The sequence below is a fragment of the Pongo pygmaeus genome, chromosome 12 (assembly GCF_028885625.2).
Source record: "Pongo pygmaeus isolate AG05252 chromosome 12, NHGRI_mPonPyg2-v2.0_pri, whole genome shotgun sequence".
Classification (NCBI taxonomy): domain Eukaryota; kingdom Metazoa; phylum Chordata; class Mammalia; order Primates; family Hominidae; genus Pongo; species Pongo pygmaeus.
This window is the reverse complement of record NC_072385.2, coordinates 36166332-36184717: the sequence shown is the minus strand read 5'-3', so window position 1 is coordinate 36184717 and position 18386 is coordinate 36166332. Positions and strand designations below refer to the sequence as shown.

The 18386-nt window shown below is 37.1% G+C and overlaps 1 protein-coding gene across 1 annotated transcript in view; it reads right to left on the bottom strand.

Annotated features, from left to right (window-relative positions):
• The window catches only part of MRPS9 (mitochondrial ribosomal protein S9), a 60788-nt gene extending 42715 nt beyond the window's left edge, over nucleotides 1-18073 (bottom strand). The window contains exons 1-2 of the mRNA XM_054476606.2: nucleotides 17370-18073; nucleotides 6814-6993 (exon numbers count right to left, since the gene is read on the bottom strand). Coding sequence (XP_054332581.1) covers nucleotides 6814-6993; nucleotides 17370-17504 — 315 coding nt within the window. The 5' untranslated portion in view covers nucleotides 17505-18073. The remainder of the gene's footprint in view (nucleotides 1-6813; nucleotides 6994-17369) is intronic.
• Nucleotides 18074-18386: the final 313 nt, after the last annotated feature.

Genomic DNA, 18386 nt, shown 5'->3' with positions numbered 1-18386 from the left:
ACAATAGGTAGTTTATTTTGTTTCAATATAATTTAAGAAACTGGGCAAAAATTAAACTACTTTGAAATGAAGAAATTCTATACCTGCCAATGACTAATTCCTTTTTAGTTATAATACTTTACTTTTTCACCAATAAGATAATATTTTTCTTGTAAATTTAATAAAAAGATCGAGCACCAATTTGAGCTAATTCTGGAAAAAAAATTCCGAAATATATAGAATCCTGTAGCCTTAATAATGATAAATCTACTAAGTGATAAAACTTTAAAATAAGTACCACCAGTGACAAGCAGAATTATTTTTATTCAAAAATTTTATCCATCTTATTCCTTTTTACCAACTCACATTGTACTCTTTAATAAACCTTATTAAGGAAGCACTAGTATATTACATTAGCTAGGTGTAATTTTCACACATAAATTATATATGCTGTATTCAGCGAGGCCAGATTTCTATTCAAACTTAACCCTCTGAAGTAAAGTTGTAAAACTAGAAATCAATGAAAAAGACCTATAAAGAACTGCAACAGCTGACACAAATTCATGAATTTTACTTACTAGGAGGGGCATGTAGGTCCTCATTCAGAGTCCAATGGCTTTTAGTTTTAATTCACACACTTAAGTTTAGTTATGCCAGAAGGTTGGAAGACAGGTGAGGGTGGCTAGAGGCAGACACATAGACATAAGACATCCTGACAGCAAAGGAGATGACAAGAATCAGTAATACAGCATAGCTGAGCCATTCATCGCAGGGACAGTTGTGCTCTACAAGCCACAGTCAGGGGCTAACAAACATACTAAAAAGGAAGATCCTAAAGCACTGTAAGGTTAAGTTATACTCACTATACCCTACTAGATAAGGCTGGGGAGACTGAAATTTATTTTAGAAAATGTTACCTAAAAAATTAATCTGAAAGTGTAGAAAGAACAGTGTACAGCCTTAGTATTGTTTAAAAAAAAAAAAAAGATACCTATCCCATAAGGTTTTTACAAAGACAAAATGTGGCAATGTACATCAGGCTCCAAGATGGCACTTCACACATAACATAGAAGGTTTTTAGTATGCGGTAGTAGTTTTCATTACAAATAATACTTAAAAATAGGTTTCCCTTATCTGGAAAATTCACTTTCGTGGAATATCTAACTTCCTGATCAAACTAAATAATTAGAGAAAAGCTACTGCACCTAGTCTTAATTAATATATTAAAAGCCAAACATTTTAAAAGCATTATAACTTCTAAATATGTAACAGCAATTGCAAAGGAAGCTTAAAATATTTTCTTGATTTTGGATAAATTATTTTTGTTTTCAGAAATAACCCATTGTTGCAGCATGGAAATGCTGACTCATCAGCCATAGTGTCTCTTTCAGTTGATATACACTGCTAAGCCACTTATAAAAACAATAGTTTAAAAAACATAAATGAGAACAGAAAACCATATGAGTATATAATTTTAATTCTTTGGTAACAGTTGTCACTGTCTGTCCTCTTTTGCTTTTACATCTACTCAGGTGCCACAAAGGTGGAGGGGGTCCACTAAATTTAATAAAAAGCAATACCAAAAGGGGTCCACTATATTTAATAAAATGCCACAAGAGTCAGTGAAGCCGATCAATCACTTGCAGCAAAGTCTAGCACAGCAGAATTATGTCACTGGTGTCAAGGAAAACAGTTAACACTCACTTCCATATGGGCTTTTTAGATACCAAGCTAGGTGAGACAATATCAACCTACAGGAGATAAAGCAACCTCCCCTTTAGTCAATCAGTGATAAATCAATGTACCCAACAGTGTTTCAGATGATTCTCCCCAGCACTCATTCTCAGGTGACATGGAAGACTTGTGTGACAAAGCAGAGAACTGGGGAATGATTCCAGTTATGGCAGATGGTATTTATTACTGTTAATAGTAATAGGAATAATAACACACTGCATTAATCTCATGCCTTTTAGATATATTCTGAGGTAGGCAAGTCGGTATTATTATTTTAGAGATAAGAAAATCAAGTGACAGAGAGCCCTGACTTGCTCAACGACACTAGTTAGTGACATCGCAAGGAATCTCTTAATCCCAGGTCCTGTATTTTTCTACAAGATCATTTCAACTACAATGAATTTTTAATAAAAAGAAAGAAAAAAATCAATCTAATAAAGCTTTCTGTATGTTCTGCATTTATATTCCACACAATAAATTCAACCTCATTTTAGAAGTCTATATATTTTAAAGAAGCAATTGGATGTTTTTCCTATTAATTCATGATTTGATTACTTAATTGGCTAAATCTAAAGGTAGATTTTTATAATATTCTGTTAACACAATCACACAAGATGACATCAAGTTGCTTTTACCATATACACACACACAGAGTTTTAAAAGTACAGAATAGCTGCCACCACTTATCTTTATATAGTGATGTTAAATATCTCTTCTCTGGAAAATAATTCTATATTTTGAGAACCAGAACTAAATACATTGTTTAAAATTGGTTTCTACCTGATTGAATGATAATGTATTCACTAAGCTACAGGATCCTTTTAGATTTCTCTAACTATTAAAAATGTACTCTAGATGGAATTACCAGTTTGTATCTGTTGTAAATACTTTAACAACATTTTTAAAAGATATTTTAATATATGAAAGGGTTGTTTTAAATCTTAAATGTTTTGCTCAAATGCAATTCATAAATGGTCTTCACGATCATTATTTTAGTAATTGGATAACTAGTATGAAAAAACTAGTTTCTAAAATATATAAAATAACTAATAGCTTAATCTGAATACAATGGTGCCTAATTTGTCTATGTGAAAATTATAGTGAGCCTAGACTTTTAACTATGTAATTGAATTAAATTATAGACCATAGCTACTCTATATAAATTAAGTCCTCATGAAAATAATATTAACATCCCAAACTAATATTCTGAGTAAACATCCAAGCAATGAACAAACTACTCCAAACAACAAAATTCATGTTTAATACTTACACTGTGAAAATACTTATACCTTCAGATAAAATTACAAAATTGTTGAATGATTCTGCTTTTTTCAATAAGCTACATATGCCCAACGTACATCCAAAAAGGTAGTTAAGTGGGGTTGTGCGTGGTGGCTCATGCCTTTAATCTCCCAGCACTTTGGGAGGCCAAGGTCAGAGGATGGCTTGATGCCAAGAGTTCCAGACCAGCCTGTCAACAAAATAGCAAGACCTTGTCTTTATCAATCAAACAAACAGACAAACCAAAAAGGTAGTTAAGAGTTGCTCAAAAACATCTTAGTAGTAAACTCAATTGGGTAATGAAATCCTCCTGCTGAGAACAGTTACTCAGGGACACACAGACCACAAGGAGAGAGGTAGGACCATTTTAAAAAGTAAGCAGTTAAAAAAACCCAACAACAACTCACAAAGAAAAGCCCAGGCCCAGATGGCTTCTCTGGTGAATTCAACCAAATTCTTAAAGAGGAATTAATACAAATTCTTGACAAACTCTTCCAAAAACAGAAGAGGAGAGAACACTTCCTAACTCATTCGATGAGGCCCATATTACCGATATCAAAACCAGACAAACATTGTAAGAAAACTACAGACCAATATCAATTAAACATAAAAATCCTCAAGAAAATGCTAGCAAACCAAAGCCAGAAACATATAAAAAAAGAGTATACACACTGAAGAAGTGGGATTTATTTCATGAACACAAGGTTGGTTAAACATACAAAAATCAATTTGTGTGATACATCATACCAACAGAACAAAAGACAAAAACCAAATCATCATCAAAATGGAAGAGCATCTGACAATATCCAATACCATTTCGTGACAAAAACACTAACCATAACAACAAAAAAGTTCAACAAACTAGGTATGGAAAAAAACTTACTGAATCTGATAGAGCATCCATGAAAAACTCACAGCTAACATCATATTTAATGGTGAATGACTGAATGCTTTCCCCCAAGATCAGGAACAAAATTGGGACGTCCACTCTTGCCATTTCTACTCAACATTGTTAGAAGTTCTAGCCAAGGCAATTAGGTAAGAAAAAGAAATAGAGGTATCCAAATTAGGAAAAATGAAGTAAAACTATTTCCATTTGCAGGTGAAATATCCTACTAATTCTCGTAGTTTTTAGTGGATTCTGTGGGATTTGTAAATATATGGGATATCCTGCCATACCCTTCTATATATGGGCTATCTTGCTATATCCTGTATTTAGAAAATCCCAAGGAATCCACTAAGAACTATGAGAATTAGTAAGTTCAGCAAGGATGTAGATTCAAAATCAAAAATATACAAAAACCAACTGTATTCACTTGCAATAAGAAACCCAAAAATATTATAAAATAAAACAATTCTATTTACAATAGAAGTTTTTAAGACATTAATACTTAGAAATAAATTTAACAAAAAAGTGCCAAATTTAGACTCTGAAAGCTACAAAACATCACTGAGAGAAATTAAAGAGGATCTGTATCTATAGAGGGACACCTCATGTTCAGAGATCAGAAGACTTAATTAACATTAAGATGGGAATACTCTCAAAATCTATCTAGAGATTCAGCACAATCCCTATCAAAATCTTAGGTGGCTCCTTGCAGGAACTGACAAGCTGATCCTAAAATTTCATATGAAAATTCGAGGAGCAAAGAACAACCAAAATAGTCTTTAAAAGCAAGAAGGAAAGAAGAGTACTTACGCTTCCCAATTTCAAAACTTACTATAAAGCTATAGTAATCAAGACAAAGTGGTACTGGCATAAGGATAAATGTATAGATCAATGGAATAAAATAAGGTCCAGAAATAAGCCCTCATAGTTACGCTGATATTCAATATAAGTGATAAAATAATTCAATGAGAAAAAATAGTCTTTCCAACAAATGATGCCAGAACAACTGAATGTCCACATGTGAAAGAACAAAGCTAGATCCCTGCCTCACATCACACACAAAAATTAGGTTAAAATGGATCAAAGACCTAAATGTAAGAGCTAAAACTACAAAACTAGAAAAAGAAAATATAGAGGTGAATTTTCATGACCTTGGATTAACAATGGTTTCTAAGGTATATACATAAGAGAAATAAAAACATATGTCTGCACAAGAACTTTATAGCATGCACATTCTTAGCAGCATTACTCATCACAACCAAAAATGGAAACCCAAATGCCCATCAACTGATGACTGAACTCTTAAAATGTGGTATATCCACACAATCAAAACCTATTCAGTAATAAAAAGGAAGTACTGACACATGCCACAATGTAGATAAACATGAAAACATTGTGCTAAGTGAAAGAAGCCAGTCACTAAAGACCAAATACTATATGATTCTACTTATATGAAAGTCCGGGGTAGGCAAACTTAGAGTCTAGAGAGTCTATGTTCTAGGTGATTTGAAAATTAGGACCTGAATTCTATTCCTGTTGCACTCTTCAATTATTACATTCCTAACAAAAGCAATAACGGTCAATAATTTTTTTTGCTAAATGCCCCAGGATAGCTAGCAAAGGAACTTAAATTTAACAACTGTGAATCTTGTTCTAATTTTTAAAATGTAATATCTAACATCTCATGATATTTTATACTTAACTGAAGAATAGCATCTCTTTATAGATAATATCCCCCAATACTGTCCAGATTACCATAAAATTCAAAAAGTGGACAGCAGCTACAAAGTCCCTAACTACAAATCACCTAACCTAGAAGAGAAATAAGAAATCCTTCTGGACCGGGCCCGGTGGCTAATGCCTGTAATCCCAGCAATTTGGGAGGCTGAGGTGGGTGGATCACCAGAGGTCAGGAGTTCAAGACCAGCCTGACCAACATGGTGAAACCCCATCTGTACTAAAAATACAAAAATTATCTGGGTATGGTGGTGGGTGCCTGTAAGCCCAGCTACTCAGGAGGCTGAGGCAGGAGAACTGCTTGAACCCGGGAGGCAGAGGTTGCAGTGAGCCAAGATCGTGTCACTGCACTCTAGCCTGGGCAACAGAGCAAGACTCTGTCTCAAAAAAAAAAAAGAAAAAAAGAAAAAAATCCTTCTGGTTGAATAAAAAATGTTGGTCTGGGGCCTGAAAGTGATACTACAGTACCATTTATAAATAGGAAATGTATACAAAAAGATTGAAATTAAACTAAAGTGCATAAAATGACTAAAAATAATATTAAAATAGTGTAAGAATATTATTATCTATACAAAGATGTTGTTCTTTGGTTAAATATAAAACATCATGGGATATTAGATGTTACTTTTTAAAAATAAGGACAAGATTCAAAGTTGTTAAATTCAACTTCCTTTGCTAGCTACTCTAGGATGTCTAGCAAAAATATTATCGACAATTATTGCTTTTATCAGGAATATAATAACTCAAGAGTGAATAGAATTCTGATCCTAATTTTCAAATCACTTAGACTATGCCCCCATTTTGAAAACTCAGATATATATTTAAGTTGACAAAAACACTGGGCCAAGGTTTACTTATGGGACTTGATATAAATTTGACTCTATTTTCATTACCATTTGTTTTATCATTTTGTAAGAAAGCTGAGTCTAAGACTATACAACAGGTTAAACATTTCCCAACAGTGTATGAGCATTTACAGACTCATTCCTAGGTAACACCTAAAACTCACCATACTAAGTAAATCCTGCACATTTGTCTTTGAAACCATGGCTCCAACTTACAATGTATAGCAGCATTTTTCCTTATTCTGACAGCTTGATTAAAACACAGAGCTAAGGGGCTCATGAAGAAAAGTGCTTGTAATATCTAAAACTCTACAGCAATTACTTTTTCAACAGAGTAACTGTACTTACATCAATATCTTCTTGAGTGAAAGTTTCTGGATCTTCTCCCATCATGTTGGCTAAATGTCTCTTTCCTAGGTTGAACTCTTCAATCTGCTTTTTAATAAAATCCTCTGTGTAAGTTTGACGTTTTGAAGTAGGAACGTTTTTCTTTGGTATTAGAAGTACAGTATGTCTTAGCCTTAATATCTAACAGAAAATATAGATGGAAAGAAAAGAAAATAAATTAAACTGTGATCTTCTAGGCCATTGTCCTTAAATAAAATAGTATATGCAAGTAGTTGTCTTTTTTTATTATGGTATTCAAGTGACAGGAGTCCAAAAAGAAAGTTTAAAGGGCCTGCTAAGAAAGTTGTTAGAATGTGTCCCCTACTCAAAGCCTTGCTTACAATGTAGTTTAAGCTACTAGCATTTCAACACATTAAAACCAAAAATACCTGTAAGTGGTATGCTACCTCCTGATCTATTTTAAACATCCACTTTTGATAATGAATGGTCAGTGTCAGTGAGTTTTGATATTTGGCACATGGGATAAAGAGTAAAAGGCTACTCCCTTAAGGAGGCAAATACACATGCACCAGAAACCAGCAAGCAGAAAACATGACAGCAAACGGCATGGCCTGAGGAAGAGCCCCTTACACTGTGGGGATTCACCTTATTTGTGGGTAAAAATACGTCCTATCTTTAACCATCTTTTGGCTTAGCTTAAGACTTTATTCCATGGTCCTTATAATAAAGTGATAAAAAGAAAAAATTGCTTGACTAAACATTGAGAAGATTTATTATTATTAATTTGGTTCAACATGCTAACTGAAGAAATAAGGGCTCGCATATCTTTTAAAGGCATCAGTAATTCTATCACACTTGCTGCTGCTGGTCCTTCTATGCTGTGGCACTAGGAATTTCCCTCCAAGGCATTAAGATTTCGCCTTCAATCAAAGATACTAAAGAAAGAGAAAAATGTTTTCAAATGACATTCAGCTGCATCCAGTAGCTGGAAATAACTAGAACAGATCTTTCTGGTCCTGGCTTTTCTTAAGATCTCAAACCTGTAGTTCTCAACCTTCATCCTGGCCCCAACAATTCTAAACACTCTTAAAGCAATATTCAGGCCTTAAAACCACAATCTTGGGAATCCACTCACTTCCTTTTTCATAAACATAAATCTCTCTCAGACAGACATCATTCACTGGCACCATCCCTCCTACCTCCATCCCCTTCCCTTCCGAGAGTCCGAAATTCAGATGCCTCTACAGTAATTTGTCACAAAAGTTACACCAGAAAATATAAGAAAAAATACAGGAGAAACATAACAATACCCAATTAATGAAAAAAAAATATGTTTTTAAACTCTTCCGAATTAAGATAGTAAAAATAGAGTTTCTTCTTACTTTTTAATGAGTAAGAAAAGGGCAATTTAAAATTCTCTGAAACTTGAGTTTATTTTTACTTAGGAGATCACATCCTTCTAAAATATATTACTAACCAATCATTATCATTTCTTACAATGCTTTATGAAGATATAGTATTGCTGTCAATGAGTAAAAGCATGACCACAACTGGCTAATGCATGGTCCGCTCTTTTATAGACACAGCCTGTCTGTACACCCCTGCTCCCCTTGCCACAGCCCAGCGCCACCAGCACCAACTCCCTACCATAGTGGCTCCCATCTTAACATTTTTACTGTTTTCCAGGGGATTTTAAAATTTGTTCTTTATGAGTCTACGTCTTCTTTGGGCAATGGAGAATGTTGCTTCACATATTCAAAGTGAAGAGAAATTATCTTTCTACCCCAAGAATCATAGCAAAGGTGTGATTTGGGGACCAAAAAGTAGCAATCATATAGTAGATAATTCTCCCAAATGTTCCATTGCCAAAAGGATGATTACACTGCTGGTTTCTATAAATAACATGACAAAATGTTTTTGTTCACAGCTAAAACAACTCTAATACAGGTGAACCCACAAAGACTTTCTTTCAGGTCACTACAACTACACTCCCTGCCAATCACCAACCACAGCCCTCAGGAAATGTGCCTCCTGGAGCGTATGGCTCCTTTCACTGAAGGGATTCCAGAGGAGGAGCAAGATCGGGGAGGAAAGTGATGCGTTCAAATTTGAAAATGTGTGTGAGATGTTGATGGACATCCCAGGAAGACAGATGTCCAGGAGGCAGGTGGCTTTGTGGGTGTGAGCATGGACAGACCTGAGCTTCAGATACAGGTCTATTAATAATCCACCTGAGACATGAGGTTGACACTTAAAGAGAAGGAGAAAAAATGGCAAGCATTAGCATTAGGACAAAAAACATGTCTTCAACTAGTAATGAAACAAATTGTAGGTGAGGGAAGGTAGGCAGAAAGGCAAGATTACTTATGTCTTACACCCACTATTTTCTCTATGAAATAGAAGATGGTCTGCTGAGAGCAAAAGGCGGTAGGTTTAACAGACTGAATACCTCACATTCAAAGAACTGTGATGCAGTGGTTGTAAAGTATAGACAGAAAAACTGTCAGAAAGAAATTAGAGATGTCTGGGTGCGGTGGCTCACACCTGTAATTCTATCACTTTGGGAGGCCAAGGCGGGTGGATCACTTGAGGTCAGGAGTTTGAGACCAGCCTGGCCAACATTGTGAGACCCCATCTCTACTAAAAATTACAAAAATTAGCAGGGCATGGTGGTGTGCACCTGTAATACCAGTTATTCAGGAGGCTGAGGCAGGAGAATCGCTTGAACCAGCTAGCCGGAGGTTGCACTGAGCCAAGATCGCACCACTGCATTCCACCCTGGGCAACAGAGGGAGACTCCATCTCCCAAAGAAATTAGAGCAAAAAATTTTAAGTATTCATTCATACTTAGAGATAATTCTCATTACTAGTGAGCCAGGAGAATAATTCCAGACAGGAATCTATATCCATACAATGTCTGTAATCTTTTCTTTGTCAATTTTATTTCCCTATGGTTGGTTTCTTTTGTATGTTTCATTGGTATATTCAATGTGCTATTTAGTTCCAGAGAGTTATATCTTAGGGTAGATTGTACCGTTTAGCATTACAAAGTTTTCTACTCCCATGTAATATTTTTTTTCTTCAATTCTGTTGGGTCATAATATTGCAACCCTTTCAATCTCCTATTTACATTTCCCTGGAATATCACTGCCCATCTTTTTCATTTAAGTTTTAGACTATTTTAGGTTTTGTTTTTTTAACCCAATCTGAGATTTTAGTAGATAAGAATACCCAAGTTACATGGGGTTTAACAGCTATTCTGTCTTGTCATTCATCTTATTTAATCTTTACATTTTTTAATGCTTCCTTCCTATTTTCTTTCTTTTGCTATATGAAGAAAAAAAAAAAAAAAAAAGAATTGGGTTTTCTTTTTTTTTGGCTTTTGAGCTGGCAATTTGGACCGTATACAGCTTGCTCTCATTTTACCAGTGACAATACATGTGTCTCTGAATAAAATGTTTAAATGTACTCCTATCAACTTCAAAAATAAATATCCAATGAATTCTTACTTATTCAGTTCTCTTTTTCAGCCACAGCAATTATCTGTTCTTCTGTTCTCCATAGTTTAGATCAGCTTCTCTTAGTCTTATTTCTTATCCCTTGTTTCTGCATTCTGTATGATTTTGAAATCTTTACTCCATGGTTTTTTCCCTCTTTCTGCAGTGTCAATTCTGCTTACTGCAGCCACTATGAATTTTTAGCTTTTTATATCATTGGTGTATCCTCAAAATTCTTGCCTCAACAGTTTCCTTTAATCATATCTTCTTGTCTTATCCCATCTTATAGAGCTCCTCCTCACTCAACTGATTTTTAAATGTCCTTGACAGTGTTAAGTAGCTGTGGTAAAATAATTCTTCCATTTTGTTAGGTAAATATCCCTTTGTATTTTCTTCAGCTGTCTCTTCCACACTGTTCCTTTTGCTCCTACAACATTTTAGCATCTTCTCAAGAGAAAGAGTTGATTATTGAAGACTTGGTTTTTCACTTGATTTAAAATTGTGTCTGCCTATAGTCTCCAGAGTTTGTGACATAAGGTGGCGGCTTTCCTACTTTTAACATAATTCAGGTTTAAACATATTTATAAACATTTTCATTGTTGTCCATTTAGAAAGGGCTTTAAGAAAATGGCCCTAATTTGCTATTTTTCATAAAAAGTCCTTAGGATCTTTTTCAAAGACATTTCTACACATTGCTTAAGAGTATGACATTCTGGAAATTCATAACATTAAATTTACAAAGTTAATCACAGCATCAGTAGCAGGATATTGAATATGTTTATTAAATGTCCAGAATTATCCCAGCAATGAATTCACACAAAAATATTTACATTCAAAGGAGTCCATTATTCATTGGTACAATCCATTAAATAAGGTGAGGCTAAGAGTGTGAAAAAAACAGATCTTTAGCTAATAACACCAAGAATTCTTGAAGGGAATTTGCTTTGCCACTGTTAAGAACAATTTGCAGCCAGGCGCAGTGGCTCATGCCTGTAATCCCAGCACTTTGGGAGGCCGAAATGGGTGGATCAACTGTCAGGAGTTCGACACTAGCCTGGCCAACATGGTGAAACCCCGTCTCTACTAAAAATACAAAAATTAGCTGGGCATGGTGGCAGGCACCTATAATCCCAGCCACTTGGGAGGCTGAGGCAGGAGACTCACTTGAACCCGGAAGGCGGAGGCTGCAGTGAGCCGAAATCCCACCGCTGCACTCCAGACTGGGCAACAGAGCAAGACTCCGTCTTAGAAAAATAAAAAATAAAAAAAATTGCGGCCGGGCGTGGTGACTCATGCCTGTAATCCCAGCACTTAGGGAGGCCAAGGCAGGCAGATCACAAGCTCAGGAGTTTGAGATCAGCCTGGTCAACAAAGTGAAATCTTGTCGCTACTAAAAATACAAAAATCAGCTGGGTGTGGTGGCAGGTGCCTGTAACTCCCAGCTACTTGGGAGGCTGAGGCAGGAGAATTGCTTGAACCCGGGAGGTGGAGGTTGCAGTGAGCCGAGATTGCACCACTGCACACTCCAGCCTGGGTGACAGAGCGAGACTCTGTCTCAAAAAATAAAAAATAAAAATAAAAATTAAAAAAAAAAAAAAAAGGAAAGAAAAAAGAAAGGAAAGCAGGCAGGGTACAAGGGATCTCTATCAGCTAAAAGTTATCCATGCAGGTTCATTCAGAATGTGTCCATTAAGACAAAATGGTATTCCAACTGTCCTGCCTCTATGCTCAGGATCTCAGGAGCAGGAACATCTGATAGGATTACTTTGAGTCAGGTGCCCCAGATTATTTGGGACTATAGCTAGGTCTTCTCAACTATAACCAGCGAAAAAACTAATTCCTCCTGGGGAAACTGGGATACTACTATGAAGGGGAAACGGATACTATGTTAAACAAATAAGAAATACACTTACTTAAACAAAATTTATCATTTACATTAATTCTACAACCTGTTATAAATTAAGACACTTAATGCACTTACCAATCAAATAAAACACATAAACCCTGTTTAACTCCCAATTAAAATAAACCAACTATAAAAAGCTACTGTTGGGACATTCAGGGAAATTTGAACATGAAATAGGTAATAGAAGATAAGAAATTACTGTTCATTCTGTTAGATATGGCGGTGGCAAGGAACCTATTTTTTTAAAAAAACCTTTATGTTAGAGATGCATATTCAAGTACCTATAAGTAAAATAACAGAATGTCTGGGGTTTACATTAAATGACTCTGGGGGGTGGGAGAGGAGAAATAAAAACAAGACTGGGAAATTATTAATAACTGTTGAAGCTGGTTGACGGATCTGTGGAGTTCATTATATTATTCTATTTTTATATGCTTCGTTTTGCAGAATAAAATTCTAAAAATAAACTACAAGTTCATTTAACAAATTTGAGCAATTATTATAGACCAGGCTCTGTATTAAATGTTAACAGAAATAATTGTAAAGAAGAAATGAGTGATGTTAAAGTGAGAATGTTGCCATAATGAGATAAGAAAACAAAACATAGTAAAGATTCAGTTTTCTTTAAGCTAATAATCCTATCTGACAAAAAGAATGATATAGCAGGTGTTCAGATGTACCCACACGTGCACACACATAGGTACCCATATATGCCCACACATAAGAACCACAGGGGAAAGACCTAAATACACGAGAGAGACACTTAGATAACAAGAAAATAAGTACATGTGGGTTTTCCACTGTTGTAGGCAGCTTCCAAGATGGCTCCCAGTGAATCTGCCGCCTGCTGTTCTTCTCTCTTGCTTACCTTTTCTTCATCAGCCTGAGGGAAGCCAGATGTGCTGAGTTGCCCTAGAGGCCCATGTGGCAGGAGCTGAGGAAGGGCTCTGGCCATCAGCCAGCAAGGACCTGGGGCCTTCAGCCCGACAGCCTGCAAGAATCTAAATCCTGCTAACTATAACACTGAGTGAGCCTAGAAGCAGACTCTCCCCACCCACAGTGGAGCCTTGAGATGACTGCAGCCCCAGCCAATACCTGGACTCTTGCCTTACCAGAGACCCTGAGCAAGAGGACCCAGCAAAGTGTGCCTGGAGAACCCTGACCCACAGAAACTGTCGATAACAAATGTCTGTTGTCTAACCTGCTAGGTTTTAGGATAATTTGTTATGTAGCAATAAATAATTGATACATTCATCATCCTAATTACAACAATGAAGCACAGTACAAGAAAGTTTACTTATCTTGTTTTACAAGGAAAAGAAAGGTGGGAATGATAGTAGCATTTATTATCAAGCTCTTATTATATAAGAAACGTATAAATTGCCAAATAAAGTGTAAATTTTAATGTAGAGGTATTTTTCATAATTACAGCAATGAGGAACACACTCAATTCTGTCCTTACAAGGACAGGATTAGATCTCAAAGGGAATAGTTTACCCTACCAAAGGGCTTTTCTTTTCTGTTGCTAATAAACTGGGATTAAAAATAAATATATTCAAAAATTATCAGGGGTAGGGGCATAACTAATTTACAGAGCTGTACAGAGCATCTGATACAAATTCAAGTCAATGATACAATTTGTTTTTCAAAGTGTTTTTTAGCCATTTGTCAAAAAAAAGTATTAAGATCCTACTAAAGCAGATCAATAGAATGCTGTGATAAATACAGGATATTATAACCTCCAGAAGCACGGGAGATAAAAAAAAACAACAACAAAAAAAACCAGATACTTTAGACAGAGACAGGAATGTGTTTACAGTGGAAACCAAAGTATAAAGGGCCAAGCCATTTAATGTCATTCATCACTTCTCTGGCAGACGGTCTAAATCAACAAAGGCATCTTGGCTTGGCAAAAACTGAATATTTAAGCACTAGGAAAGTGTTCAGTAGTAGAGAATAATTAAGAAGACACCCTATTAGTGTTTTGTAGAAACATTTTTCAAAATAGCAATTGGTCTTTTGTTTTTCCTTATTATAAAAATCACAAATATTATAGAAAGCCAAATTAGCATTCCTATATTAGCTATATTGATAGAGGATTTATGAATTCATGGGTAACCTTTGTAGTACAGCATGGAAGGAAACTGTCAACTGCTCATAATAATGCTAACACTATTTTCATTTGTGACAGGTAAAAAATTCAGCTACCTTGGCATAGCAAAACAGATCATACTGATTCCTGCCAAACTTTCCAGACCTGTCTCTGCACCCACCACTCTCTCACCAATTGTTGCTATAACCAATTGTTGCTGACAAAGCCCACTATTACTCAGTACATCTCTATTCCCTTATGCACCTATTATATCTTCCCTGACAAAGCCCACTATTACTCAATACATCTCTATATCCTTATGCACCTATTGTATCTTCCTTGAATAGAATAGCTTTCTGTTTTCATATAACTCCTATTTGCTGCTAAAGACGCTATTTTCCTTTGCCTCCTCTGGGAAGCTGCCGATGACAATCCTCTACCTGGTCAACAATTCTAGTCTGACTCAGGCATATCACTTCGGTGCTCTTCCGTATTTACCTCTGTAAATATCACAGTACACCACAGATCCCTGATATTCATGGATATACAATCTGAAAAGTTTGGCCATTCATAAGTAAGACTGCCTCTTCTGCCCCAAATTTGGGACACTCAGACATCTGCAATTGTATTGAGGCATTAATACAAAACATGCATACCACAAGATTGGTATGCAAGAGGTAGTCTGCTAGTGAAGGTCTCAACTGAGAACCCAGGAATAGCTTAACAAAACTCGCTTCTTTTTCCTTACTGTAACAGTGTTTCTCAAACTTTTTAAATTGTGACCCATTGTAATATCTACTATGTATACATTTACATATACATAGTATACCTAGTATACATTTACATATATAAACAAAATGCAAAAATACTCTGCATGAAATGCACTTTATTATTATTCTATTCTCCCACACCCTTCAAGTTTTCTGTAACCTCTGAAGAGATTTTGTAATTAAGGAAATTAAAATTTGAACAAACAAAAGACCAGGTATAGTGTTTTGTCACTCATTAAGTGATTAAAATTTTTATTATTTTATAAAACATGGGCTACCAAGAGAAATCTATCTATTAATGTTGGAGGCAGAAGTGAAAAAACGTTAATGTTTAAGACAGATAAGCTCTGCACCAGGATAAAAAAAAAGCTTTATCAATGTCTTTAGGTATATGTATGCAATCATAAGAATCTAAAGGGGGGTCAGCTAAGTGTTTCAGTTATATCTGAGCTGTACTTCATGTGGTAAAATATATGCTGTAGTAGTATTCACGAATCTGGGGATTCAGCCATTTCAGGACCATCCCTTAAGAGTGCTAAGGGTGGATACTGTCTTGTAATTGTTTGACTTTAAATTGTTTACTTCACAGTGCCTGGCTCAGGTAAAGTGCTCAGTAAACATTTGCCATATGGGGGAAAGAGGTTGTTTCAAGAGCGGTCAAGGAGATGAAAATTAAAGTAACAAGGAGAAATCATTCTTCATCCATTTTACTAAATCAGTACTTAAGAACTAGACCAGATGTTTACTGAAACTTTATTAGTGCAAAGAAAGTAGAAACAAAGCAAATGTCCATCAATTGTTACATTAACTTTGATATATTCTTATCATGGAATAGTATGCAGCAGTTAAAAATGCTTTTAAAAACATAATAGGGGACCCTGAAGGATTTCTACTTTACAATATACTGCATATGTACAAGAGAAAAGCAAAAAGTAAAACGCAATCAAATATGGTACCATTTTTTGTAAAGTACACCTGTGCATGTATGTTTATGCATGATTATAAGAACATGGAAAAAACACAGAAGAATAGATACCAGGAGGGACAGAAAGTTAGCCATCCCCCAATACACACATTAAATGTCAACAATAAAAATACTCTGTATGATATAGTCCCTCTCATAATCATGTGTATGTAGCAAAGATATACTCAAAGAGATGCATGAAAAAATAAAAATTTCTAGCACATTTTCCAGTAAGAAAAAAAAAAAAGTCTACATGAATAGATACAATGGACTGGTTGATCTAGGTTAAAATATACAAGAAAGAACATATTAAAAAATAGTTTTTTTTTTCAATATAGTTTTTAAAGTATGGTATTTGACTTCCCTGCAATAATTGGTACTGGTTATCACTCTCCCTCCTTGAAACATTCACCTGTTTTCCATGACACCACACTGGCTGGTTTCTCTCCTGCTTCTTTGGTCCCTCATTCTCAATCTCTTGGGGCCTCTTATTTCTTATTTGTCCTTCAGGGCCCTGTCCCTCTGCCTACTCCTCAGTACACTCTCCCTAGGTAATTTAATTTGTTTACAAGACCTCAGTTACCATTTACAAGGTAACATGGCATTTCGAAATCAGTTTTCCTCCTGAACTGTAGACCTGCCTATCTGTAGACCTACTGGAAATCCCAGATGTCTAAAACATAATCGCAAACTAAACTCGTTTCTTCCCTCTCAAATCTTTTTCCTGCTCTGAGATCGCATGTCAGTAAACTGGCATCATCAGCCATCCAGCTGTTGACTCCCCACTTCTCTCTGGATTAAACGAAATGTACAAGTTCTGGCCTGCATCTTTTCATAGACGGAGATTCGGGAAAATTAAGAAACCAGAAATTGCGCAGATTGAAGGCACTTTTAAAAAGTCACTGTCCTCTACACAACGTGACTTTCTCCACTGTCTTCCAGGCACCCGCAGGAATCCAATTCCCATCATTCTTTTCTGGCGCGGCCCTCCTCCCCGCTAGACAGCAGGGCAGGGTAGGACTGGACCCAACACAGACCTAGGCACCGACCCTTAGCTCAGCAGCCAAATGAAGGAAGAGGTCACTCCACTTCTACCTGCAGGTAAGTTCCCCTCGCTGCACCCCGCAAAAAAACAAGTAACAACCTCCAGAGCGGCTACTGCACGCCAATACCCACCTCCTCACCCCCAACCTCAGACCTCCACTAAATACCTAAGACCCTAGGGTCCCTGCCTGAAGGCACGCGAGACGCTGGGGGAAGGTGTCCCCGCTGGCTCCACATCCTCGCGCGGCAGAGATAAGCCGCTTCCAGTCTTCCCAGGCCTTACCTGGGATCTGACATTTGTTTGCAACTCAGGGGCCGCGGTTTTCCAGAGGCCTTGCTTCCGGGCGAGGCTACCCCTACCCCAGAGAAAAAGCCGGTAGGAAGCTGCTCCGCCGTAGGACACACAGGGCGCCGCCATGTTAGCTGTGGGAGCTCCAGGACCGGAGGGGTGAGAGGGCGGGGCCTAGAGACGGCGCAGGCGCTAATGGGCGCGGGGTTCCAGAGGCTGTCCTGTGCAAGAGCTTCTCGGGCGTTTGGATCAGGGGGCGTGTCCCGCGAGCCGCAAAAGCTCGTCGCTGATTGGATACATGGTGTCCGTGGGGCGTATCCGACTCCACCCCTGGTCGGTGTCGACCTCAAGAAGGAGCGCTGGTGGGTCGTTTATCTGGGACTCTTTCTCTTCACATCCCGAATTCAGTCTCTTTGGGACTCACTTCCACGCTCTCCTAGTCTCTTTGGCAGTCACTTCCACGTGGCGCTTTAGCCAGCCCTTCCTTTCCAGCCCCCTTGCTGCACCTCGAGCCGGCTCTTCCTCCACCTTGGCAGGGCGGCCAGGGCCCCAGATGGACTCCAAGCCTTGATTCCTGTCTGCCTTATCCTAGTAGGGGTTTTCCACTCCTCTAACTTTCCACATTCTTCTGGTTCCAAGTCAAGACTCTCCTGCAGCAACTGTCAAACCCCTCTCGGTTCCCTGGCACTCTCCTGCGTTGTTTCTTAACTGTATAATGCACAGGATAAACCTTAAACCGGTGAGGTCAAACACTACCTTTCTCGTTTTTGCACGCCCCTCCCTAAGCGTTGGTGCTAAGCCTTACTTGAAACCGAATCAGAACTGATTAATTGTTGAATAGAGATGAGTATGTCTTGCTTTCTGAAACTTGCGTGCTCCTGGCAGTTAACTCCCAGGTTGCTTTCTACGAAACACATATTAAATGGTGTACGCACTTTAAAAGGGTTTACACACACTTAGATTTTGAAGAGTCAGTAAAAGTAAAACACACAGAAAATCTGAGATCATACA